The 26212-nt window shown below is 44.6% G+C and overlaps 1 protein-coding gene across 1 annotated transcript in view; it reads right to left on the reverse strand.

Moving 5' to 3' along the window:
• Window positions 1-26212, reverse strand: part of LOC139544612 (regulator of G-protein signaling 3-like) — a 232276-nt gene that overhangs the window by 167949 nt on the left and 38115 nt on the right. The window contains exons 7-13 of the mRNA XM_071351939.1: window positions 23671-23738; window positions 7711-7792; window positions 7261-7366; window positions 6581-7022; window positions 4293-4332; window positions 3845-4158; window positions 2800-2883 (exon numbers count right to left, since the gene is read on the reverse strand). Of these exons, the coding sequence (XP_071208040.1) occupies window positions 2800-2883; window positions 3845-4158; window positions 4293-4332; window positions 6581-7022; window positions 7261-7366; window positions 7711-7792; window positions 23671-23738 (1136 nt within the window). The remainder of the gene's footprint in view (window positions 1-2799; window positions 2884-3844; window positions 4159-4292; window positions 4333-6580; window positions 7023-7260; window positions 7367-7710; window positions 7793-23670; window positions 23739-26212) is intronic.

The raw sequence follows: 26212 nt of genomic DNA on the forward strand, positions 1-26212 counted from the left end.
TGTGTGTGTTTGCGTGTGTGTGTGTGTGTGTGTGTGTGTGTGTGTGTGTGTGTGTGTGTGTGTGTGTGAGAGAGACAGAGAGGGGAGAGATTGAGTTAAACTTTGCTGAAAATCTCATCTTGCTAAAACTTGACATCACATCACTGTGCATATATTGAGTGAGGTCAAACAACCTTTCTGCCAACCACCTAGCAACCCCCCTGGATAGTAAACAGGGCCTCCTGGTCTTTCTCTCCTAGACCACTGCCCCCCCCCCCCTCCTCCTCTCTGCCCCCCACACACACCTCTCCATCACATTTCCTGGACAATATTATCACAATGGCTGCCCTGCTTGGCATGGCTTCCCTATCTTGCTCCGCTCTCTCATTCCCAGAAAACACAGGATGGAAAACTTCTGTGTATTATAATATCCACCCTCACCATCACAACCTTGTATTGTAGCTTTCCACTAAAGCCAAGGCCAAAGGGAGGTAATCACATTCAACCACCAGTCTATAGAATGACTGCAGGACTTACAGGCACTTACAACTACAAGGGCAAATATGGGCAACAATGGCCCTTTGTACTGTATTGCTATTTTTGAAGAGTTCTCGTTAAAATTGAGATACAGTATGATTTACAAAATATAAGAGAGAGAGGCAGCATATGAATTTAGTGAATACTGTATTTGATTGAAACTACTGTCCGGATCCAATGAATCATAAATAAAATAAAGTCCCCCTGTCCATTGTACTGTACTGATGATGCTACTCAATGGTTATGTAGCCACTGATAACTAACTGTAGAGGAAGTTCTGGAGGCCATATGGTCTTCCCACTGATAACACTACACACAGGTCAGGAAACGTGACAGAGGGAACGAGAGAGAGAGAGAAAGAAAGACAGAAAGACAGAAAGACAGAAAGACAGAAAGAAAGAAAGAAAGAAAGAAAGAAAGAAAGAAAGAAAGAAAGAAAGAAAGAGAGAAAGAGCGAGCGAGGAAAAAGAGAGAAGAAGAATGAGAGAGGCAATGGGGAACACAGAACAATATCATGCCTCAGATCATTGTACGTGTTGTCCTGACTTTTAAGTAAGTGTGTGACCCCCGTTCAATGTCACTTTATCTCTGGTACTGTATGTGTGCAATACAGTATTGTACAGTAAGCAACGTTTACTATAGTCTGTGAATTTCAGATTGACAGATAGACCATATATTGTTTTAGTACTTGTTGTTTTTATCTATAAATGCTATTCACAACAGTTTCAAATTAAATACTGTGCCACAACCTCAACATTTCTTTCAACTATGTTTGCTCTTATATAACATGAGTCAAATATTTCCAAATTAAAATGAATGGATAGAAATTGTGCTGACAAACTCTCTAGAGATGAATATCAATGTACATTTTTGTCATAAACAATGACCTGTGAATTGCAACTACTGGTATATGGTGTTAAAGAGCCATATGGAACAAAGAAAAGTGTTACAAGTAGAAGTGACAGCTCACTGCAGGTGTGGAGAGGTTTTCCTTGTTTATTTCCATTTTGTTTATTGTCTATTTCATTTACTTTGGCAATGTAACATATGTTTCCCATCTCAATAAAGCCATTTTAATTGAATTGAGTGAGAGTGAGAGCGAGACAGAGACAGAGAGAATGACAGAGAGAGAGACAGAGACATACTGTACAGAAACATGGAAAGAGCTACATAGAAAAGCCATAGTACACACACAGAGCAGGACATAAAAGAGAGCTGAGGGAGAGGGAGAGAAAAAAGAGAATTTATCATAGCAGAGATTTCAAAAGTAGAGGAACCCTTTGATCGATTAAATAAAAGCCTGTCACTGTGCAACACTCCAGAAGTACCATTCTGGGTCCTAAATAATTAATTCCCCACAATCTCCTCTCTCTCTCTCTCTCTCTCTCTCTCTCTCTCTCTCTCTCTCTCTCTCTCTCTCTCTCTCTCTCTCTCTCTCTCTCTCTCTCTCTCTCTCTCTCTCTCTCTCTCTCTCTCTCTCTCTCTCTCTCTCTCTCTCTCTCTCTCTGTCTCTCTATGTTTCTCTCTCTCTCTCTCTCTCTCTCTCTCTCTCTCTCTCTCTCTCTCTCTCTCTCTCTCTCTCTCTCTCTCTCTCTCTCTCTCTCTCTCTCTCTCTCTCTCTCTCTCTCTCTCTCTCTCTCTCTCTCTCTCTATCTCTCCCTCCCTTTTCAAATAGTTATGAGATGTAAAGTTATTTTTGAACCGAGTTGTCAGCATCGTCTCTATGATAAACATACTCTATGAGATGGATTCTGTCAAACTAGCAAAATATTTGTTCCAATGCTAGTCCTGTATCATTGTCTGTCTGAGAGGAGAGGAGAGGAGAGGAGAGGAGAGGAGAGGAGAGGAGAGGAGAGGAGAGGAGAGGAGAGGAGAGGAGAGGAGAGGAGAGGAGAAGCCAAGAGAAGACAATAGTATAGACGTCCAATGCAGTGCAGCAGCCACCCAGAGGTTTTCAAACTGTGGTCTCTTCCTCTGTTTCCCCTGTTCTCTGCTGGTATTACACAACACACCAAAGACAGAGGCACTGGGAGGGTATTTAAGAACATTGACAAGGCTGAGAAAAATCTTCATAGTGCATTCCACAAACATTGTGACAGTTAAACAAACCCGACATTTGCAGTTGTAGAATATGAATGAAGAGAACTAGAATGGCAGTATAGAGACTTGTGTCAGATTCTCACCGTGTTCCTCTCTTAAATATTCTCATTAACATTGACATGTCCCATCTCACTGATTTGACTGATCCTGACACACACACACCTCTCGTCAGAAGCCCTTTACCTTAATGGAGAGGTGCTTGCTCTCGTGGAGGATCATCTCCTCAGAGACCACCAGTGTCCGTGTGGGGTTACACAGGTCCAGAGGCTGCACACACAGGAGGAGAGGAGAGTTAAGGGTTAGATTGACATTAGATTCAAGTTAGATTACGTCTAGGCAACATACTAGGAATTAAATGAAGATTACATTATCATCCATGGCAAAATACTGCAGTTTTATATCACTTCAAACACACTACATTTACTAATATTGCTTATAATGACAGTACACAATACTACAGCAAAAGTCACTGATACTAAACTCATAACATGCTATAACAGTCCAATATCATTCACAACACTCACAAATACCACTAAATAGAGATACAGATTGATAGACATGTTTCAAGGATAGACATATCTGGGAGGGGTGTTCTCATGAACATAGCTGTACATGAGGGAGCATGTAGCTACAGTACCATCTCCATTTTAGCTCCAAGCTCCATGCTCTCTGCCCACCAAAGGGAACAATACAGGCTGTGTAGCTGGCGGCTCTCGTGTAGCTACAGTCGCACCAGTCTCTACAGAGATCCTCACAGTGTGAGCTGTGACTGCAGGAGTCTGTGAGATGCTCAATCTGTGAAGAGGCGCTAGGCTAAAAGCGCTAGTGCAGCGGGGGTGGTAGCCACATCCTCTTGTGGACCCGGACTGGAGCTAGAGAGACCACAGGGATGGCTGTTTCACTGTGCAGCTAGGTGACTCAGTTAGTCAACAGGAAGTACTATTACAGACCATTGTAGAATCCTGGGAAGTGGGTAGTCCAGTTGTGCAATACACTCACACCCTGACATTGGACATATAGAGGAAATGTGGTTCATTCAAGTGTGTTTATGACAGAATCATATGTTGCTACACAGATACACAGAGAGCAGAAGCACTGCAACAAACATGGCGTGGTTTTCTTAAAAGTGATGAAAATAAAAGGGGAAAACCCCTAACGGCACTAACAGAGAGATGCAAAAATGGTGAGTCACACATACACACACACACACACAAACACGCACACACACCTGAACAAAGATGGGGAAGATGAGGATCTTGGGTGCTGCTTTGACGTAGCCATAGTTGCCGTGCGGGTTGTCGTGTTGTACATGGGAGTGTACTATAGTACAGTTCTGGTAGTTAGCAAAGTTGGAGCTCTGGACCTGCTGGTAGCTGGGTGGGGGTTGGCCAGAGAGGTTGGCTTCGGATGGCTTAGACATCTTGGCATTAGTGGAGCGTCGTAGGAAGGTGGTCCGGCCTGCTAGTCCTACACCCCCAGGCGAGGCACCGCCAGACCCCTGTTTCTGGGGCATGCTGGCCTGACCCGGGTATATCCTCCCTGCTGAGAGACACCACATGCACAACAACACACACTGGGAGTTAGCCTGGGTACATAGAAGTACAATGATTATAGATAGAATTGTCCTGCAAAACCACCTTGTTCGTTAAAATTGTAGTCAGCAGTAAATGGCTTACCCAAGGTACCATGGTTGTCCTGGTAGACAGGCCTCAATATCTGAAAGAGACAAAAACATCACAATCAATGGTCCTGTTATAACAGTTGACCAATACCATATGCTGCTTTAGGATACTTTCACATGTAATGTATCCATCCCACCATAATAAATGCCTAACATGAAGTCAAACTGAAGCAATGGTCGTGTTGAGCATGGAATGGGGCCACAGACTGTTGGCTGACTCCATTACTACTGTACTGCAGTAGGCCTATGTGATCTCAGGCCAGTGAGCCATGTGACATATTCAATATACATGTGTTCAGCTCAAGGAATAGACCCAGTGACCTGAGAGCTAATGTGTGCTGTTGATACATGATGGTGACTGTGCTGTTCATTGATTCCTATGCCCTTGAGTGACACAGACGTCAACCACACACTGTACTGTACCATACTGTATTGTACTGTAGCACTTTGAATACAGGAGAAGGATGGCATTGCCCTTGGAAATTGAACGGTTGGTGGGGAGAGCTGATCCTAGAACTGTGCCTATAGATAACTACTCAAGTACCCAAGTAACGTTGCCCCTGGAAATGTAATGGGGGAGGGGGAAGCTGATCCTAGAACTGTGCCTAAAGATAAGATCTACCCGATATAACAAGCCAGGTGGAAGAGGTGACCCAACCAGAGGCATATCAATGACTGGTACATCCAACTATCTTCCATGATTGATTTCTCTGCTGTGTGTGTTTCAGTGGGGACTGGCTGACAGGATGAAACCAAATCATCATGGATTGTATGCCTGCTCTGACCTGGAGGAGAGATGCTCCATTACCCCATCCTTCAAAGTTTGGATTTAGTCTGAAATGTTCTATCCTCTTATTTCCATTCACTTTGACAATTGCTTTATCTACATTCTTCCTTTCCCTACCCTCTTTTTCCCTCTTCTGCTGTACCTGTCATCCATCCATCATTGCCTCTCGCTACCGCTACTACTATTCAGGCCGTATCACAACTGGCCGTGATTGGGAGTCCCATAGCACGGCGCACAATTGGCCCAGCGTCGTCCGGGTTTGGCCTGTGTAGGCAGACATTGTAAACAAGGATTTGCTCTTAACTGACTTTCCTAGTTAAATAAAGGTAAAATATATACCCATATCTACTCTGTTCCCTAGCCCATATTTCCCCATAGGGAAGGTAACGGATTAATGGGGGGTAGCCATTCATCCATCACCTCCCTCGCTTATCCCTCTCTCTCTATCCCCTTTTCTGCATCCTATTCCCACTCCATCCAATCCTCCTCCACAGCCGTCCAAGCCAGTCCACCCCCTCACACTCCTAACCCCCTAACCCCTGTGCTCTCCTCTTAGCATTTAGACACAGAAGACGTTCCCATCATGCTCTCTGAGCCGTATGTCATGCCATATCTGTTGAAGCAGCACAGCTGCCCTCGGACAAACACACTGCCCTACACACGCACATGCGCTGTACAAGCGCACACACACTCAGATTGCCAGGCAGGCTGCACCTCCCAGACTAACCGACAACCTTACAGTGTCTAGGTCCCTGGGTCTGGATGGAATGCAGGGTATACAGCCTCCTTCATTTATGCTAGAGGCCTTCTAACAACCAGGCTACTGAGTCACGGAACCCCTCAGCCACATTACTGTCTGTGATTGGCTGTTCAAGCTCAGTGGGACAGATTACGGAGGATTAGGTAAAGACTAGAAGTTCTGGGTTTTCTGGTTCTCAGCATTCATTGCTTCAACATAACTGGTCCCTTCTTCCAGGCTGGATGGTTAGTGTTGTATGGTTGGGGATGTTAAGGAATCAAGTTCACAATCAGTGTGTTTCTTTTTCCATTTGTTACACTTTATTATGTCTTTATCATAAAGAGCTATTGCCTCATATACAGCATGTCACAGGATGTTACAGTGTGCATCATTTGATAGAACACCCTATGGGCCAACTGTGGCCCACTTACTATTGCAGCAAATCAACTCTTGGTTGTATACTTTTTTTCACAATTTCTCATTCAACTACCTATTTAACTATTTACTATATATAGTATATGTGATTTACAGAATGCACGTGTCAGTTTGAATTACACAGATATTTCTCAGGTTAGAATGGCAGGGTATATCTCAGATTTAAATGGCAGATAGTGTAGGTAGGATTGGCACAGATCTATGGCAGGTATGAATGGCACATATTGAGATCTCCAGTGTATGTCAGGGTCTAGATAGTGCCATCAAGGGGGTAGGGCAGGAGCCTGGGATGGACCATGAGCCTCTGCTCCCCCGGCAGTACCTGGCTTCCTGGGTTTATGGGGGCCAGGATGATGTAGTTATCTCCGTTGGACGCCTTCACTCTAGTCCCCTTCAGCGTGGCTGTGTGGCTCTGGCTATGGGTCTGGCTCCTGGCTTTACCATCCACCTCCTCCGCCCCCCCTCCTACGCACCTCCTCTCCCCCCACGGCCCCCCTACTCCTCCTACCCCTCCCCTGCCGCCCCCCTCAGAGCTGTTGACCAGCACCCGGCGGCTGGTCCTGTGGTGGGCAGGGAGGGGGGGCACGGCCGGGGGGATCTTGTCACGGTCTAGCCGGTCCTTGGACCTGTCCCTCCGCCTGGTGGGGGGTGAGGGGGTGTCGTAGTTGGGCTTGTAGGAGGGCCGGTGAATGAGGCCCTCAAAACTGGGCTTGGCGGCCGGCCCGGTGCGCCACACCACCACTGTGATCTCATTGGTGTTGTTTCTGTAGAGGGAGGGAGAGAGGGAATGTGACAACTAGTCAGGAAGAGTGAAAAGGTAAGCTTATCGCCGGTAAAGGACGTGAGCAAAGAGGCCACGGGCCAGAGTGTCTATATAGGAATTGCTGTGCATAGATAAACTTTAAAAATGTACATGTGGAGCTCTATAAGTGTTGACGATAGTTATCCCTGTCAAAGTTGGTTTAGTCTATTATTTCCTCTGTGTCTCCCTGCCTGTAGTACCTGATGGCATGGGCGAGCTCCACACATTTCCACTGTTCTACAGGCTGACCATTGAGCTGCAGCACAGTGTCCAACTGCTGCAGACCTGCCTGATCCGCCGGACCACCTGAAGACAGGAGAGAGGTCAGTAGAGGTCCACACACACACACAGATATCGCACAAATACCCACACACACACAACTCTCTGACCACTTCAGGAGAACAGATGGGGCAAGAGATCACAAACACACACAAAGTTACACAAGCAAGCTTCTATCCACTCATTTATATACAAACCTGATATGCTTGACCACCTCAGGACAGTAGGCGGCAAGACTGGTATACAGACACCCACACATCTAGAACAACACACACACACAGGAAGGAAAAAACACACAGACACACAATCACAAACACACAGACACAGACACACACATCAACACACTGACAGCAGGGAGAGGAGAACCTTGCCTGGATCGACGGCCTGTACCCTGACTGGAGAGTCAGAGCAGATGGTGAAGCCATAGCCGTCCTTTCCTCGAAGGATGGTCACCTAAAGACACAGAGACATCAAATCACCATATGTAAAGACATTATTCAATTATTACATGACTATGTACTGTATGTCCATGGAGTGAAAAGCAAATATTATTTTCGAAAAGCCATCTACAGCCAAATAGGAGCAGTTAGACCAACATGTGAGCATTTTGCCTACAGATTAGAGCGTGGTTCTCTCTCTGACCAGCAGCTGAGTGTGTGTGGATGGAAAGTGTGTGGATGCCAGCCACACAGACTAGCACCTTGGCCCTCATCAAAGGAGGTGGGCGCTTTGGTGTGGTTCTGACGCCAACTGTGGACAACAGCATCCGCACAGAGTAGGAGCGCAAGCGCACACACACGCACACACACACACACACACACACACACACACACACACACACACACACACACACACACACACACACACACACACACACACACACACACACACACACACACACACACACACACGCGTACGATGCCCAAAAACTGTCTGTAAGAATTCCAGGAATAATGCCAGTGTGTGTGCCAAAATCAACAGTGCTCCGCTCCATAAGAATGTTTCCATCTCATCTGCTGACAATAGGGCCTGAAATGAAGCTCAGTAAAAGTCTGTCTGAACACACAAACACAGTACGATGTCTCCCCTTTATAGTTCAGATCAGGATGGTAATAGGGTATACTGATCCTAAATCTGTGTCTGTGGTTAACCTCTGAGCGTGTCTAAGAGACTGGCATCAAGATGCATAAGCATATTAACTTGTTTACCTTTGATAACTACAGTACAACCCTAAGTAGCAAACGTTGGCTTGAATAAAGATTTTAGGGAAAATTCCTAGAATTCCTTGACGGATTTGCCTACAGGATTTACCATCTGTAATCTAGTGACCAACTTGAACATTGAACCTATTAAGGATTAGTCCCTTTTTTTCAATTTTCGCCTAAAATGACATACCCAAATCTAACTGCCTGTAGCTCAGGCCCTGAAGCAAGGATGTGCATATTCTTGGCACCATTTGTAAGGAAAAACTTTGAAGTTTATGGAAATGTGAAAGGAATGTAGTAGAATATAACACAATAGATCTAGTACAATATAATACAAAGAAAAAACCAACCGTTCTTTTGTATTTTCTTTGTACCATCATTTTGAAATGCAAGAGAAAGGCCATAATGTATTATTTTTCGAGCCCATGTACAATTTAGATTTTGGCCACTAGATGGCAGCAGTGTATGTGCAACGTTTTAGACTGATCCAATGAACCAATGCATTTCTGTTCAAAACGTTGTATCAAGACTGCCCAAATGTGCCTAATTGGTTTATTAATAACTTTTCATGTTCAAAATTGTGCACTCTCCTCAAACAATAGCATTTCCTTCTTTCACTGTAATAGCTACTGCAAATTGGACAGTGCAGTTAGATGAACAAGAATTGAAGCTTTCTGACAATATCAGATATGTCTATGTCCTGGGAGATTTTCTTGTTACTTACAACCTCATGCTAATCGCATTAGCCTATGTTAGCTCAACCGTCCCGTGGAAGGGACACCGATCCCAAAGAATTAACATGAACTGTTAAACCTGTTAAGGCCATTTACAATCCCTATGTACAGTACCAGTCAAAAGTTTGGACACACCTACTCATTCAAGGGTTTTACTTTATTTGACTATTTTCTACATTGTAGACATCAAAACTATGAAATAACACACATGGAATAATGCAGTAACCAAAAAAAGAGTTAAACAAGTCAAAGTATGTTTTATATTTGAGATTCTTTAAAGTTGCCACCCTTTGCCTTGATGACAGCTTTGCACACTCTTGGCATTCTCTCAAACGGCTTTGGTGAGGTAGTCACCAAAAAGGTGTGCCTTGTTAAAAGTTAATTTGTGGAATTTATTTCCTTCTTAATGCGTTTGAGCCGATCAGTTGTGTTGTGACAACGTAGGGGAGGTATACAGAAGATAGCCCTATTTGGTAAAAGACCAAGTCCATTTTATGGCAAGAACAGCTCAAATAAGCAAAGAGAAATGACAGTCCATCATTACTTTAAGTCATGAAGGTCAGTCAATCTGGAACATTTCAAAAACGTTTAAAGTTTTTTTCAAAAACCATCAAGGGTTATGATGAAACTGGCTCTCATGGGGACCGCCACAGGAAAAGAAGACCCAGAGTTACCTCTGCTGCAGAGGATAAGTTCATTAGAGTTAACTGCACCTCAGATTGCAGCCCAAATAAATGCTTCACAGAGTTCAAGTAAGAGACACATCTCAACATCAACTGTTCAGAGGAGACTGCATGAATCAAGCAGTCATGGTCAAATTGCTGCAAAGAAACCACTACTAAAGGACACCAATAATAAGCCAAGAAACACGAGCAATGGACATTAGACCGGTGGAAATCTGTCTTTTGGTCTGATGAGTCCAAATTTGAGGTTTTTGGTCCAACCGCTGTGTCTTTGTGAGACGCAGAGTAGGTGAAGGGATGATCTCCGCATGTGTGGTTCCCACCATGAAGCAAGGAGGTGGAGGTGTGATGCTTTGCTGGTGACACTGTCTGTGATTTATTTAGAATTCAAGGCATATTTAACCAGCATGTCTTCCACAGCATTCTGCAATGGCCCAAAACATACCTCCAGGCTGTGTAAGGGCTATTTAACCAAGAGGGAGAGTGATGGTGCTGCATCAGATGACCTGGCCTCCACAATCACCCGACTTCAACCCAATTGAGATCGTTTGGGATGAGTTGGACCGCAGAGTGAAGGAAAAGCAGCCAACAAGTGCTCAGCATATGTGGGAACTCCTTCAAGACCGTTGGAAAATAATTCCTCGTGAAGCTGTTTGAGAGAATGCCAAGAGTGTGCAAAGCTGTCATCAAGGCAAAGGGTGATTTGTTTAACACTTTTTTGGTTACTACATGATTCCATATGTGTTATTTCATCGTTTTAATGTCTACAATGTAGAAAATAGTAAAAAATAAAGACAAAACCCTTGAATGAGTAGGTGTGTCCAAACTTTTCACTGGCACTGTATGTCCAATAATTATGCATTATGTTCGCTCACATTCTGTAAATGTCATGATCACTAATTATAGTGTTTTGGAAGGGCTTGGCACCTGAAATGGATGAAGACAATTAAGTAAAGGATAAATCAGATTGGTGCATAAAGTTTGATTCATCTGATTCACTCTTGATATGCTGTGAGCTGACAGTTTGGTATATTACACTGTGATAGGTGGACACACACTGAGAACAAAGAGTCACAGTCCATAATCACTGGTGACATACGGTATGTCACCCCTAACATCATGTCACCGCCCCCACCACCATGGTGACAGCTAGGTTGACCTCCTCCCACTGCTGACTGACTGACTGATTGGCTGTACACGTTATGTAAATTATGACATTTCTCAGAATCCTCCAAATTGGACATACTTTCCACTCATCAAAATACATGATAATCTTGATAGTCTTTTAAAATGCTTGATAGATTATAATCTTGATAGTCTTTTAAAATGTTTGATAGATGATAATCTTGATAGATTTTTAAAGTGTTTGATAGATGATAATCTTGACAGTCTTAAAATGTTTAGTAAATTATAATCTTGGCTAACGACCAGAGACAACATCACTACTGTCAGATATGAGAGAGAGAGAGAGAGAGAGAGAGAGAGAGAGAGAGAGAGAGAGAGAGAGAGAGAGAGAGAGAGAGAGAGAGAGAGAGAGAGAGAGAGAGAGAGAGAGAGAGAGAGAGAGAGAGAGAGAGAGAGAGAGAGAGAGAGAGAGAGAGAGAGAGAGAGAGAGAGAGAGAGAGAGAGAGAGAGAGAGAGAAGGAGAATGTGAGATGAAGAGAAGAAGAGACAAAAAGACAGATGGGGAGAAGAGAGAAACAACAGAAGCGAATAGAGAAAGGCCGGGGGAGAGTCTGAGGGAGAGAAGAGAAAGAGAAAAGAGGAAGAGAGAGAGATGGGGGCTCTGTAGGGGGTAGTGGTGTGAAGGGATGGTTGGCACGCAGTAGAAGAGGGAGGATAGAGGGGGGGTAGTGTTAATTAGAGGTGCCCCCTGGCCTCTCTGAGCGTGGGACCGGACCACAAGGAGACAAGACACACACCGACTGGCATCCAGGGCCTGACAATGGGCACACGGTGGGTACACACACACACACATTCTTACTCACTAACCCTCATCCCTGGTCTTGCTCTCCCATGCGCTAACACACACGTCCAACCTTGCTCCACAATACTAATGCGATCAGTTTGTACAGCTCTTCAGGCCAAGGCCAGAGAACCAGCAACAACTGTCTGACAGGCAGCATACAAAGCCGGCTCAGAGTGAGCATCTGAATGCTATTCTCCCATCTCCAGTTTGTATCAAGAGCCTCTAACACCTCAATCTATCTCCTTCCAGTCAAATGAGAAGGTTACGAGCCCACTTACTGTATATGGTGCTTTAGAGTGAGTATGAAACTACCATTGCTCGCTATTGAGAGACTTAGCTATTGAAATGAGTTGTACAAGAGTGTATTTATGTAACGCGTAGGAGTGTGTGAGTGTGTGTGTGTGGAGTCGTGACCTGTTGTCCTGTGAGATGCACATTGTGTGGGTGCATGGGTGTGTGCATTCGCGTGTGTGTGAGACCAAGCTTTCTCTCTATGTTGTTTTGCCTCAACAATCTCATGAGACACTATCTATGAGAGCCCACAGCTATGAGTCAACCCACCGTCTGTCTGTCTGTCTTCTGTGTGCTTCTGCTCTGTTTGATGCCTCTCCAGCCTGTAAACCCGGTGTGCCTCAGTGATTGCACTACTAACGTACACACAGACACACACATGCACACACACTACAGGACTAAAGCAAAATAACAATTCTCTCCCATCCACTAACAGGTTGGGTGTTTGTGAGCTGAACTCCACAACACTATAACTCCAGTAAGACATTCCCAGTCCGTTGAGCAAGGCCTTATCTGGGTCACTGTGTTTTGGTGACAACATGTCTAGGCTGGCCGAAAAACATAACTCTCTGCCAGCCCAGTATTGTGTCCATGTCAACACACTGTACTGACGCGATGCCATGCAAACTCCAATCACTGATCGCAAACTGTTAGATAAGAAAGGTTTGTGCTAAGTCTATAAGCCATAAGCTTGAGACTGACTTGTAAGTGAGGATGAGAGACTCCAGACTTTGGGTGTAATTGTTAGCCTGTAGCACAGTCTCAATTTTCTCCCTTTCTCTCATTTTCTCCATCAGATTGCCTCTGGATAAATAATGCAGATGGCGGAGACCTCATTCTTCTGTCTCTCTCAGGAAACAGGGAACACACTTTCATCCACTCGTTTTTACACTGGTTTCCTCATCATCACTTCCCTTCCACGTTAGATACTGTAGGAGTGAGCTTTCCAATGGCAAACACTCCAATGGCAAAGTAAAGCCTAAAGCCTCAAATATAAATTCCATAACTCTGCTATCTATCTATCTCTTACTGTTCCGGTGCCTTAATCCAATTGCACTATACAAAAAAATCTATATACTTTCCCAACCAATTGAATGGTCTGCTTCCTACATCATTGCTTTCATATTTCTGTTCCCTTGTCATTTTAAAATGTTCATGCTTTCTAACGTATTCTCTTTGTCTGTGTTTGTCTGTCTCTCCAAAAGAGCCGGCTACACACAGAACCCTATCTGAACACCCATCCCTCCTCCTCTCCCCCTCTTCTTCCATTCTCCCACTACCCCATTCTCTGCACTTCCATTCGCACACCCTCCTACCGCACTCCCTGTCCTCTCCCTCTCTTCTCACTCGCACACTTACCTGACACTCTCCCCCCATTTGTAACACCCCTATGCACAACACACTTCTATCTCTCCCTCTATCCCCCCTCCCTCCCTCCCACCCTCCCTTTCTCTCTCCAGTTGATTATCTAGGGGGACAGACCTGAGGCAGTCTAGCGGCGATGCAGACCCTACACAGCCCGTGGATGGTATGCATGACTCCAGGCTCCTCCTGAAGACAGACACACTGTGGATGCTCCTCTGTCGACAGTCCTGGATGGTCCTCTCCTTGGATGTTCCTCTAGAGTTCCTCTGTTCTTCTTTATACTCAGAGGAAGATCTCCTAAACACAATGGTCTGTATGGTCCTTTGGGTTCTCCCGACGCTGTATGTGCTCTTCAATGTGTTATGTATGGTCCCCAATCTGACTCCTGTCCACTCTGGATGATCCTCTGTGTGTGGTTGTCTAGTTAGGGTCCTCTATGGAATAGTCCAGTCAGTATGGTCTGTGTTGATTGCTGTCCTTTATGAGGCAACCACTAGGTATGGTCCTATCTGCATGGTCAACATGCAGTCAATAAGATGCACTGGAAACCGTTCTCTGTATGTGGTCAGTGCAGTCACCAATTAGATCCTCTATTAAATATTCTAATGCTCTGGGTGCGATACTCCAAGCCCTATGTATGGGTCCTCAGAATGCTATGTATGGGTCCTCGCAACACCGTGAGTCCTCCTAGCGCTGTCCAGTCTTCTCTGATCTGAGTGAGTCCGTGTGTGGGGGCTGGCGTCGCGGAGGCGAGACTGGTGCTGCGTTGGCCTGCTCCAGCCACACTGCACTTGGCATGGCCACTCATGGGAACTCCGCTCTGGAGAAGAATGGGAGGAAGTGCTCCCTCACCCCCCCTCCTCACGCTCCTGTCTTTTGCCTCCCCCCCACCTCGAGCCCTGTCCGGGCCAGCCTGTTTGTGTGCCTACCCTCGATAAGCCCAGAACAACTTCCTGAGCCAGCGGTACAGAGCTGAGAGAGAGAGGTGAGACAGACTGCTCACACACACAAATGTGTGATCATACTGTAGAAGTGGAAGCGAGAGAAGAGCACTGTGAGAATGAATGCTTTTGCATACATAATATGTATGCTATGCATACGGAGGTAGGAGGGAGTCTGTAGACACTCAATCACAGGCATGTATTATAAATACAGTAGATATACTCCTGTGTGTTTATGAGCGTCCCCCTTTGGCATATTCACCCACATACACTAACAAGAAACATCCACTGTGTGCAGCCCCCTGTTGTGCAACTCTTACAATGAAAGACAGAACACGCTGCTGATGAATGGTTGAAAGCAGCAGGAGGCAGTCTGCAACCTTACACATACCTCTCACCTCGCAATTTTTCTGCAAATCTCTTTTTTTCACACACACACAGTCAGTTTTCACACCTAGACACACTCTCTGGAGACATCCCTCCGTGCTCTCTAAACTATTTTACAGCAGTCTCACACCAGACACCATCATGTTTGTTATGTTTGGTTCTTTCAATATTTCCTCTCCTTTTCCTTTCAATTTTCCCTGTGCAGACATTCAGGTCTGTGAATGTGCTACTCCGGCAAACCCCTTTCCAGTTATCAAAACACTCTTTTATTTTTGTTTTTGATTGGCTACGGCATGAGAGCCGGAAACAGGAGGGCTATGAAATCTATGTAAAATAACAACAAACATCGCTCGGCTCGGCCAGAAAACTGGCAAATGTAACCCCAGAGCGACCTCATTAATTCTTAACATGTCTCCGTTCCATTTATCCTTTAGTGGCTGGCTCACTGGAGGTTTACAGAGTCACAGAAAAGGAGAGGCCAAAGAGTAACCCATAGTGGACTCTCTCCACAATGCTAACAGGCTGACAGAAAAGGCCATTCAAGTCCTTACATCCCCTCTACTGGGCATTTAGGGGGACTTTTCCCTGTTCTCCTTTTTAAGGGGGGAAGGTTACCCTTCAATCGCACACAAAAACATGTGAGAGCTCTTTCTCTTCCTTTTCTATCCTTCTGTTCAGCTCTAAACAGGCAAAAGGATGGATTAGAGGGAGAGAGAGAAAGAGAAGGAGAGAGAGAAAGAGAGAGAGAGAGGCAAGTGTTTGTAACTCCGTCTTTGAGCCAGACAAGACGAACGGAGTGGCTCCTCTTTGGAGTGTGGGATCTTCCGACAGTCAGCGTCTCTCTGGCTCACCTGACTATTGGAGGCATCAAAGACAGTCAGCGTCTCTCTGCCTGACTTGAGTAGAGGAGGCATGAAAGACAGTCAGCGTCTCTCTGGCTGACCTGACTAGAGGAGGCATCAAAGACAGGCAGCGTCTCTCTGACTGACCTGACTAGAGGAGGCATCAAAGACAGGCAGCTTCCACTCCACTGGGCAGCCAGGACCAAGGCCAGGGGCAGGACTAGACTGTGGTTATTTTGTAGGTCTAGGGCCAAGGCCAAGGATAGGACTAGGTTCAGGGTTAGGACTGGGATTATTTTATAGGGGTTGGACTAGGGCCATGGATTGGGGATAGGACTAGGCCCAGCCCCAGGGCAGAGACTTGGACCAAGGTCATGACTTAGGCTAGGGCAGGGGTTAGTTCTTGGACTAGGATTGGGGCCATGGGCTGTGGCTGTGGTTAAAAACAGGACTATAGGACTAGGACTGTGTTGGTTCCAGGGCTGGTGCCTGGACTGGAGCCACTGCAGAGCTAAGAAACCCAACAAAATGAACAACCTTTCTCTCCCCCTCATCCTCATCATCTCTCTGCATCCAGAGCAACAGGACAGTGTCACTCCCAGTTCTCAGGAAATGGAGAGAGAGGAAAGTAATACCAGCTGACAAGCACTTGCTGTCATAAGTCAGAGAAACTTTTTGTCAGCTCAATCAGCATTAATATTCATTCCCTGTGTCTGGTCTATCTGTGGGATGGACCACTGGTGATGTGTTGCTCTGTCCATTCAGGTTAAGTGCTGCGAGATGTTAATATGGCAGTGGAGGGGTTGGGCTCTCGCCACTCCATGGAAAAGGGCTTAGTTGCATTGGACACAACTCACAGAGACAGAGAAAGCTGACAGAACCTAAGCCTAGGCTGTGATGAAGAAAAACATAACTGGAAAGAACAGGAGTGAGTGGAAGTGTGAAATAAAACAAAACTAGTTTTGGTTTGAATTAGATTTATGACACATGAGCAATATGATGTGTCTGCAGTGTGGGTTTGATTGAATCTGATTCCTGGAGTATGCATAGATATCAGTATCCCAGGATCCCTTCGAAACCCCTTCAAACTGTTTAAACGAGTACTGTAAACCATTTGTAGACATTAGGAAATTGAGAGAGAGAGAGAGAGAGAGAGAGAGAGAGAGAGAGAGAGAGAGAGAGAGAGAGAGAGAGAGAGAGAGAGAGAGAGAGAGAGAGAGAGAGAGAGAGAGAGAGAGAGAGAGAGAGAGAGAGAGAGAGAGAGAGAGAGAGAGAGAGAGAGAGAGAGAGAGAGAGAGAGAGAGAGAGAGAGAGCAGGAACATACTGTAAGGAAAACCACGGACAAGTCAGGGAAAAGCCTGGAAAAGCCGAAATCCCAACAGTTCCACATTCAGCCTGTGAATGTTCTTTGACCTTCTTTAACTCGGTCTCAGGAGAACACCCCACACAGACCGCTCACATCAGCCAACAAGAAAAAAGAGAGAAAGAGGGAGAGAAAGGGAGGAGAACGCTCATAATAGATGTAAATGTCTGTCATTTAGCACTGCATTACAGAAGCTTCCTGTTCCTCTTCATAGCCTCTCTTCAAATGCACACTTCAAACAACTGTTTGTTGCAGAACCAGGGTTGTGATCCAACAGTAAACATTTAGAGCAAATGAATGAGAAAAAGTTTATGTGAATTTGTCGCTTGAAATTATTGTGTGCAACCAGAACCAGCAACAGATTTCGGTGTAGCTAGTGAATCAATAAGCAACAGTGGAAAATGTTGCTGATATGGGCATTTCTAGGGTACCAGTGAGGATTTCCTACACTGGACAACTTGTTACAGCTGTTGATAAGTCATTGATAGAATATTTTGGTGTCTCATTCTTACACTGGTGAAGACAGTTGTGCCTGGATCCAAGTTGGATCTAATATCCCTAGAGAATTGAGGTTGATCATCTGTTGTTGTCTGCTTTATTTACAGCAGAGTCTTGTCGTTAGATTTAACAGAGAAAGCATCAAGGTAATGTGTTCATGTTTCATATGTTTTTGTGCTTTAGATTGGACACATAAGCTGTGTTCCAATACTCATACTAACCACACTAACCGCACTATTTGTGACGTAAATTGAGTATATAGTATGCATATTGGTCATAGTTAGTATGCCAAAACCTCCCGGATGTCATACTACATTTGCCAAAATACAAAGTACATCGCCCATCCTCACTTCGTGTTGAACGCAGAACGAGGGAGAGCTCGATTTTGTCGTTTTGAACTGCTAGCTACTAGCGGGGTTTTCTTGAGGGCTTGAACGCAGATCGTTACGCAGTTAGCCATTGCGGCTGGAACTACGGATTGTCCCGGGTTTGTGGCTATCTAGGTCCCTGCTGTTTGTTGTTTTCAATCTTCCCTGTGACCTGCCCTGTCTGGAACTGTGAGGAGTAACAGCGTAACCTACGTTGCTAGCTACCATGACAAAGACCAAAGCCGCAGGAGTACCGTTGAGGACAGTGGTGTCTCTCTACCACAGGTAAAGGATCTTTTAAGCAAACAAACAGAGTTCTACAGGCAGTTGTTACAACAAGAAAATAGCTTCAAGTGTTTGGTCCAAATACTGGTGGATTCAACTAATAAAAGAATGGACGACCTGACCAGAGAGGTACAGGACCTGAAGAACAGTTATCCCAGGGTCAGCTCGATGAGTTGAAACAGAAGAACGGCAGATGACAGCAATCTGTAGGTCATTGAGAGAGGATATCAGTTCTGTGTGTGAATCTATGATAACAATGATGGATAAATCAGATTATCTTGAGGGACAATCAAGGTGGAACAACATGGTTGTGGACAGAATTGCAGAATCTCCACGAGACCTGGATGGAGTCTGAGGAAAAAGTGAGGGAAATTATCTCAGCGAAATTGAAGATGGACCCCAGGACAAATGAGATGGAGTGCGCCCACAGGACTGGAAAATCCACCACCGGCCCAGGTCACAGGCCCAGACCAATAGTGGTCAAGTTCCTGAAGTTCAAGGACAAGGTAGCTGTTCTGGAAAGATCCAAGAACTTGAGAGGAACGTATATCTTCCTCAAGGAGGACTATCATGAAGCAGTGCGCCAGAAGAGGAAAGAACTTATCCCAGCCATGAAAGCTGCCAGAGCACGTAGAGACATTGCTTACATCTGCTATGACAGGCTCATTATCCACCCTCCCTATGACAGGCTCGTTTTCCACCCTCCCTATGACAGGCTCGTTGTCCACCCTCCCTATGACAGGATCGTTGTCCACCCTCCCTATGACAGGCTCATTATCCACCCTCCCTCACAGAGGTCTGGAAGAGATGAGAGAGCCAAGCCTATGGGTTCGTAACTTCAACCCCGCAGCACACACACACACACACACACACACACACACACACACACACACACACACACACACACACACACACACACACACACACACACACACACACACACACACACACACACCCCAATTGATTCATGGACTGTTGGATATATATTTTTTGCTCTTGCTTTTTTTGCTCTTTTCAGTATTATGTCTATCTCTGAAAGCTACCCAGGAAAGAGCTGAACATTGCCCATATTAATATACATGCATGTAGCCTTAGAAATAAGGTTAATGAAATCAATAACTTGCTAGCATCAGGTAATATTCATATATTAGCCATTCTGAGAGGAATTGTTGACTTGCAAAAAGCTGGAAAGGGTTACAAAAGTGTCTCTAAAAGCCTTGATGTTCATCAGTCCACGGTAAGATGTCTATATATGGAGAAAGTTCAGCACTGTTGCTACTCTCCCTAGGAGTTGCCGTCCTGTAAAGATGACTGCAAGAGCACAGTGCAGAATGCTCAATAAGGTTAAGAAGAATCCTAGAGTGTCAGCTAAAGACTTACAGAAATCTCTGGAACATGCTAACATCTCTGTTGACAAGTCTACGATACGTAAAACACTAAACAAGAACGGTGTTCATGGGAGGACACTATGGAAGAAGCCATTGCTGCCCCCAAAAAATATTGCTGCACGTCTAAAGTTTTACAAAAGTGCACCTGGATGTTCCACAGCACTACTGACCAAATATTCTGTGGACAGATGAAACTACAGTTGAGTTGTTTGGAAGGAACACACAACACTATGTGTAGAGAAAAAAAGGCACATGCTATGCTGCCTCAGGGCCTGGACAGCTTGCTATGATTGACGGAAAAATGTATTCCCAAGTTTATCAAGACATTTTGCAGGAGAATGTTAGGCAATCTATCCGCCAATTGAAGCTCAACAGAAGTTGGGTGATGCAACAGGACAACGACCCAAAACACAGAAGTAAATCAACAACAAAATGGCTTCAACAGAAGAAAATACGCCTTCTGGAGTGGCCCAGTCAGAGTCCTGACCTCAGTCCGATTGAGATGGTGTGGCATGACCTCAAGAGAGCAGTTCACACCAGACATTCAAAGAATATTGCTGAACTGAAACTGTTTTGTAAAGAGTAATGGTCCAAAATTCCTGCTGACCGTTGTGCAGGTCTGATCCGCAACTACAGAAAACGTTTGGTTGAGGTTATTGCTGCAAAAGGAGGGTCAACCAGTTATTAAATCCAAGGGTTCACATACCTTTTCCACCTTGCATTGTGAATGTTTACATGCTGTGTTCAATAAAGACATGAAAACCTATAATTGTTTGTGTGTTATTAGTTTAAGCAGACTGTGCTTGTCTATTGTTTTGACCTAGATGAAGATCAGATCAAATTTTATGACCAATTTATGCAGAAATCCAGGTATTTCCAAAGGGTTCACATACTTTTTCTTGCCACTGTAATTATGACAAATGTTAAGAAAATGTTGAGCAATGTAATTAAGTAATGAGTTTTCAAATAAGTTACATTACACTCTATGTTCGCTGACTATTTTTTGGCTACGCTAGCCTTACGAACCACATAGCATATCATTACAGAAGTTACTTGTATGTACCGATATGTTAGCTAGCTACCTAACGTTAGTTGGCTACTAATGCATCGAAAGATGTCTTGAATTATTAGTAAAAAAATATATATATATATATAACAAAAATCGAACTTGCCAGTATATTAACCATATGCTATTTAACTTACTACCCAATGTTTGTTGACTTGATTATTCACGTCATTCTTAGCTTAGCTAAGTGGTATAGTCGTTGTGCATTCTCAATGGACATTGTTAATGAAGTCGTAAGATGTCTAGCTAGTAATTTGTTATGCTAACAAGCTAACAAGAAGGTGCATAGCAACAGTATCAACTTACGGTAACACAGGCGAAGCACTAGTACACTCAACTGAAAGGATACCGAACTAATAGTATATAGTACGTAGTATATAGTATATACTCATTAAGTATGTAGTATGTTAGTATGGGTATTCGAACACAGCTCTAGTGTACTGTGTGCAATTGTCTAGGATAGACTATTGCGCTACACCATTCCTTGTAATAATTGTGGGTATAATGATAAAACAATGACATAGCCTAGTGGGCTTATTCACAATATGATCAGGTAATGAAATAACATGACAAATACATTTTGTTTCCATGTTACACCTTCAATTTTAAACAATACAAGGGGCTTGAACTAGCTTACTTGAATTTGGAGCTCAAAAATGTAAGTACTGGAATAGGCCATTATTGAAGCCAATTCATCAGTTATCCTGCTCCCTTATAATTATCTGTGATTTCATTTTTGAGCTGTTTTGGTGAGATTATAAAAACAGCTATGGTGAGTTTCAAATGGTTAGACTAATGCTACCGCTAATAATGGCTTTGTTATGTGTGCCTTCGTCGGCCACATAGGCCACAGAAAAATCTCCATGCATCCAGTCTATTTAGTCAAGGAAAGGTCCACATTATTCTCACATTTTAGAATGTAATAATAATAATTGTTATATCACTGCATTGGCAAGGCCTAAAAAATAATCATTCTTAAAGTGGTAATAGCCTACTTTTTTAAAACTTTTTTTGCATGCTTTTTTGTTGGGGGAAGTCTATATTAGGCCCTATTTGTACAATTATATAAATTATACAATTGTATGATATTGAGGTCGTTGAACATTACAATGAAGTGCTTGAGAAAGTCCTTGAATTTGACTTGCCAATGTCTGTATGAACCCTGCTTAGAGTATGTATAGTCCTATGTTGTTGTCTTTATGAACCCTGCTTTAAGGATGTGTAATCCTAGGCCTATGAGTTATGGGCAATTTGCATATTCACTTTTTTTTCTCTAAGTAGACATGAAAATATTTTATTTTGTTTCAAACCATTTTCAAATGATGATCCTAATGTCACACATTGGCCCCATTTATAGATACACTTAAATGCAGATAGCATGAGAAACTGCTGCAAGCACCATAACAGCACTTGAGCATGTGTTTTAAATTCATCATTAAGTGAAGAGGGTCACAAACACTCTGTACTCTCCCTCTTTCTCTCTACATCTCCCTCTCTACTCTCACTATCTCTATATCCCTCTCTACATCTCCCTCTCTCTATCTCCCTCTCTTTATCTCCCTCTCTTTATCTCCCTCTCTACTCTCACTCTCTCTATATCCCTTTACATCTCCCTCTCTCTATCTCCCTCTCTTTATCTCCCTCTCAACTCTCCCTCTCAACTCTCCCTCTCAACTCTCCCTCTCTCTAGTTCCCTCTCTTTATCTCCCTCTCTTTATCTCCCTCTCTACACACTTTCTCTTTATCTCCCTATCTCCCTCAAAAACTCTCCCTCTCTACTCTCCCTCCCTTTATCTCCCCCTCTACACACTCTCTTTATCTCCCTCTCAACTCTTTCTCTCTCTCCCTCTCTCCATTTCCCTCTCAACTCTCCCTATCCCCCTCACAACTCTCCCTCTCAACTCTCCCTATCTCCCTCTCAACTCTCCCTCTCAACTCTCCCATTGGCCCCATTATTTATATATAGACTTAAATGCAGATAGCATGAGAAACTGCTGTGAGCATTATAACAGCACTTGAGCATGTGTTTTATATGCATCATTAAGTGAAGACGGTCACAAACACGCTGTACTCTTCCTCTTTCTCTTTACTCTCCCTCTCTCAATCTCCCTCTCAACTCACCCTCACAATTCTCCCTCTCCCTATCTTCCTCTCTACTCTGCCTGCCTTTATCTCCCATCTCAACTCTCCCCATCTCCCTCTCAACTTACCCTCTCAATGCTCCCTCTCAACATCTGCCTCTCAATTCTCCCCCTCTCCATTTCCCTCTCAACTCTCCCTCTCTCTATCTGCCTCTGAACTCTCCCTCTCTCTATCTGCCTCTGAACTCTCCCTCTCTCTATCTGCCTCTCAACTCTCCCTCTCTTCATCTCCTGCTCTCTAAGAACATGGTCAAAGAATGACCATCATAAATGACAAACTGGAAATTCTCTCTCTCTCTCAACATCAACAACAATCTTCTCTTCTCAATATGACTCACATGCATGCGACCAATTACAACATTACACTACTTGTCTGTCATTGCATGTGTATGCTTCTATTTACAAGTCCATGGTAACTCTGTGCAACACGGGATTACATACTTCACAACATTCTGGCATTTTCTTAACATCTGCACACAAAGCCTAGCTATAAATAATGCACACACACAAACACATGCATGCAAACACACTCACACATACTCACAAAAAAAATGTATGTTATATTTTTGAGCTCTTTCGTATTGTCCGTTTATGACGATTCCTCAAAAATGTGAAATGTGATGAAAAAAGAGAGACTAGCACACACACACACACACACACACACACACGCACGCACGCACACGCACACGCACACGCACACACACACTATTTTAACCACAGCTCCATGTCTCAAACAGATACCCAGACATACAGTACATACAGACACAAGACACATAGAGAGAAAGTTCTATAAGAGTCACTCACCGTTAAGCATTGCATATTCTCAGGGCTTGTGGTCTCGGGGGCAGCACCATGGTTTGACAACGGAGCCTCTGAAAGAAAGACCAAAGAGTCACAGGCTGAGACACTGCCTTTAGAGAACATCTCTGCCTCTCTGTCTCTGGACCTTCAGGGCACCAACAGGGGAACTTGCTCTTATTCTCAACAAGATGCCACCAACAAAACGCCTCAATATATTGCAGATGCAAGATAAAGTCCCAAATTTGAGGCTGCCAAAAACAATGGCAATATGTTGCAGCCAAAGAAGTCTCTGTACGTTACAAGGCAATGTATGAAGCCTGTCCTGGGCTGCCTTGGTGTGTGTTGTCAGTTAGGACCCCTCTAAGAAGGCACAAACAGAACTTTCAACTCTGGGTAACTCCGCTAAGGTGTGAGGTTGCGCCCAACTAGCCAAGAGAGGAGAAGAACACAAGAGAGGGAGGGAGGGAGGGGGTAAAAAAAAAAGAACTTCCCTCTCACTCCATTATCTCTCCTTCGAGGGCTCCTGTGAGGTTACCATGGAGATGGGGCCTCGCCCCCAATGTCCTTTTAACCATTCCTCATAAAGGCATCATTCAGCTGGCCCACAATGCTGATGCCTGCTCCCCCTCCCTCCTTTCCTCCATCCCTCCTTTCTGCCCTCCCTCCCTCCCTCCCTCACTCTCTATACATAGAGCTGCAACTCTCTCTCCCTGCCTCTCTCTCTCTTTCCTTATACACAAAGCTGTATCTCTCTCCCTGCCTCTCTCTCTCTTTCCTTATACACAAAGCTGTATCTCTCTCCCTGCCTCTCTCTTTCTCTTTCCTTATACACAAAGCTGTATCTCTCTCCCTGCCTCTCTCTCTCTTTCCTTATACACAGAGCTGTATCTCTCTCCCTGCCTCTCTCTCTCTCTCTTTCCTTATACACAAAGCTGTATCTCTCTCCCTGCCTCTCTCTCTTTCCTTATACACAAAGCTGTATCTCTCTCCCTGCCTCTCTCTCTCTCTTTCCTTATACACAAAGCTGTATCTCTCTCCCTGCCTCTCTCTCTCTCTCTTTCCTTATACACAAAGCTGTATCTCTCTCCCTGCCTCTCCCTCGCTCTTTCCTTATACACAAAGCTGTATCTCTCTCCCTGCCTCTCTCTCTCTCTTTCCTTATACACAAAGCTGTATCTCTCTCCCTGCCTCTCTCTCTCTCTTTCCTTATACACAGAGCTGTATCTCTCTCCCTGCCTCTCTCTCTCTTTCCTTATACACAGAGCTGTATCTCTCTCCCTGCCTCTCTCTCTCTCTTTCCTTATACACAAAGCTGTATCTCTCTCCCTGCCTCTCTCTCTCTCTTTCCTTATACACAAAGCTGTATCTCTCTCCCTGCCTCTCTCTCTCTCTCTTTCCTTATACACAAAGCTGTATCTCTCTCCCTGCCTCTCTCTCTCTTTCCTTATACACAAAGCTGTATCTCTCTCCCCCAAGTCACTCTATACGGAAATACACTCTCTCTTATTTTCTTATGCTCTTTGCCATTCTCGCTCTTTCCTGCTCTATATTTCATTATCTCTCTCCCGCTCTCTCCCTCTCTTGTTCCTCATGCAGATGGTGAGATTTGATTTCAAACTCATCCACCCCATGGAAACACCCCCCTCTCCTACCCAGCATTACGCTAGCCTCGTGAGGAGTTATCATAATCGCATTAGCACAGACACACACATCCATTAAACACAGAAGCGTGCACACACACACACTGCCCTGCGACAATTAGTTCTCCTACAGCCCTGTCGTTCACCCTGAGGACATTCTCCCATCCCGCAGGCGGGTTGCAGGGGTAATAGGGCGAACTTCAAGCAGGAGTCTAAGAGTTTCGTCACTTTAATCCCAACTCAGAGGGGCCCCAGAGAGCCAACCTGCACATCCATCGGCCCTTTGTCTGGATGACCATTAATCACACAGAGTGAAGGGACACACACACACACACACACCTACTGGCAGAAGACTATCCGCCAGCGTAACAACACACCAGGAACAGCCTCTAAACAGAGAGGGGGGCACTGAAGAAATGGAGAGAATGTACGAGATGGAGACAGAGAGAGAGAGGAGGGAAAAAAACTAGGGGAGACAGAAATAAAGAGAAAAAGGAGTTGGAGAGTAAATGAGAGTCAAGGAGAGAGTGAGAGTGGCCGTGAGAGAGAAAGAGAGAGGGAGAGAGTGAGAGATGTGTAAGGAGGAATGAATAGTGTTGGCCATTGGCCACAGTCAATCAGTCTTGCCACAGCGCTGTCGGGCCATAAAACACCTCTCTCTCTCCCCCCAAGTATCGTGGAAGCACTCCTCACTCTCTTGACATCCTGGCCCTCCTTTCACACTCCAAACAAATAAACAATTGATGGAGAGAACGAGAGAATATTCACTCCATCAGGCAGACTTCTCTCTCAGTCGTTTAAGATCACCTCAAGCATGAGGCCATAATGGTAGTGCTGGCCACCAAAACACACGTTGCCTTGGGTGTCAATGGGAGAGATGGGGTGTTGAAAACCCTGTGACACTC

Source organism: Salvelinus alpinus, chromosome 18 (assembly GCF_045679555.1).
Source record: "Salvelinus alpinus chromosome 18, SLU_Salpinus.1, whole genome shotgun sequence".
Taxonomy (NCBI): Eukaryota; Metazoa; Chordata; class Actinopteri; order Salmoniformes; family Salmonidae; genus Salvelinus; species Salvelinus alpinus.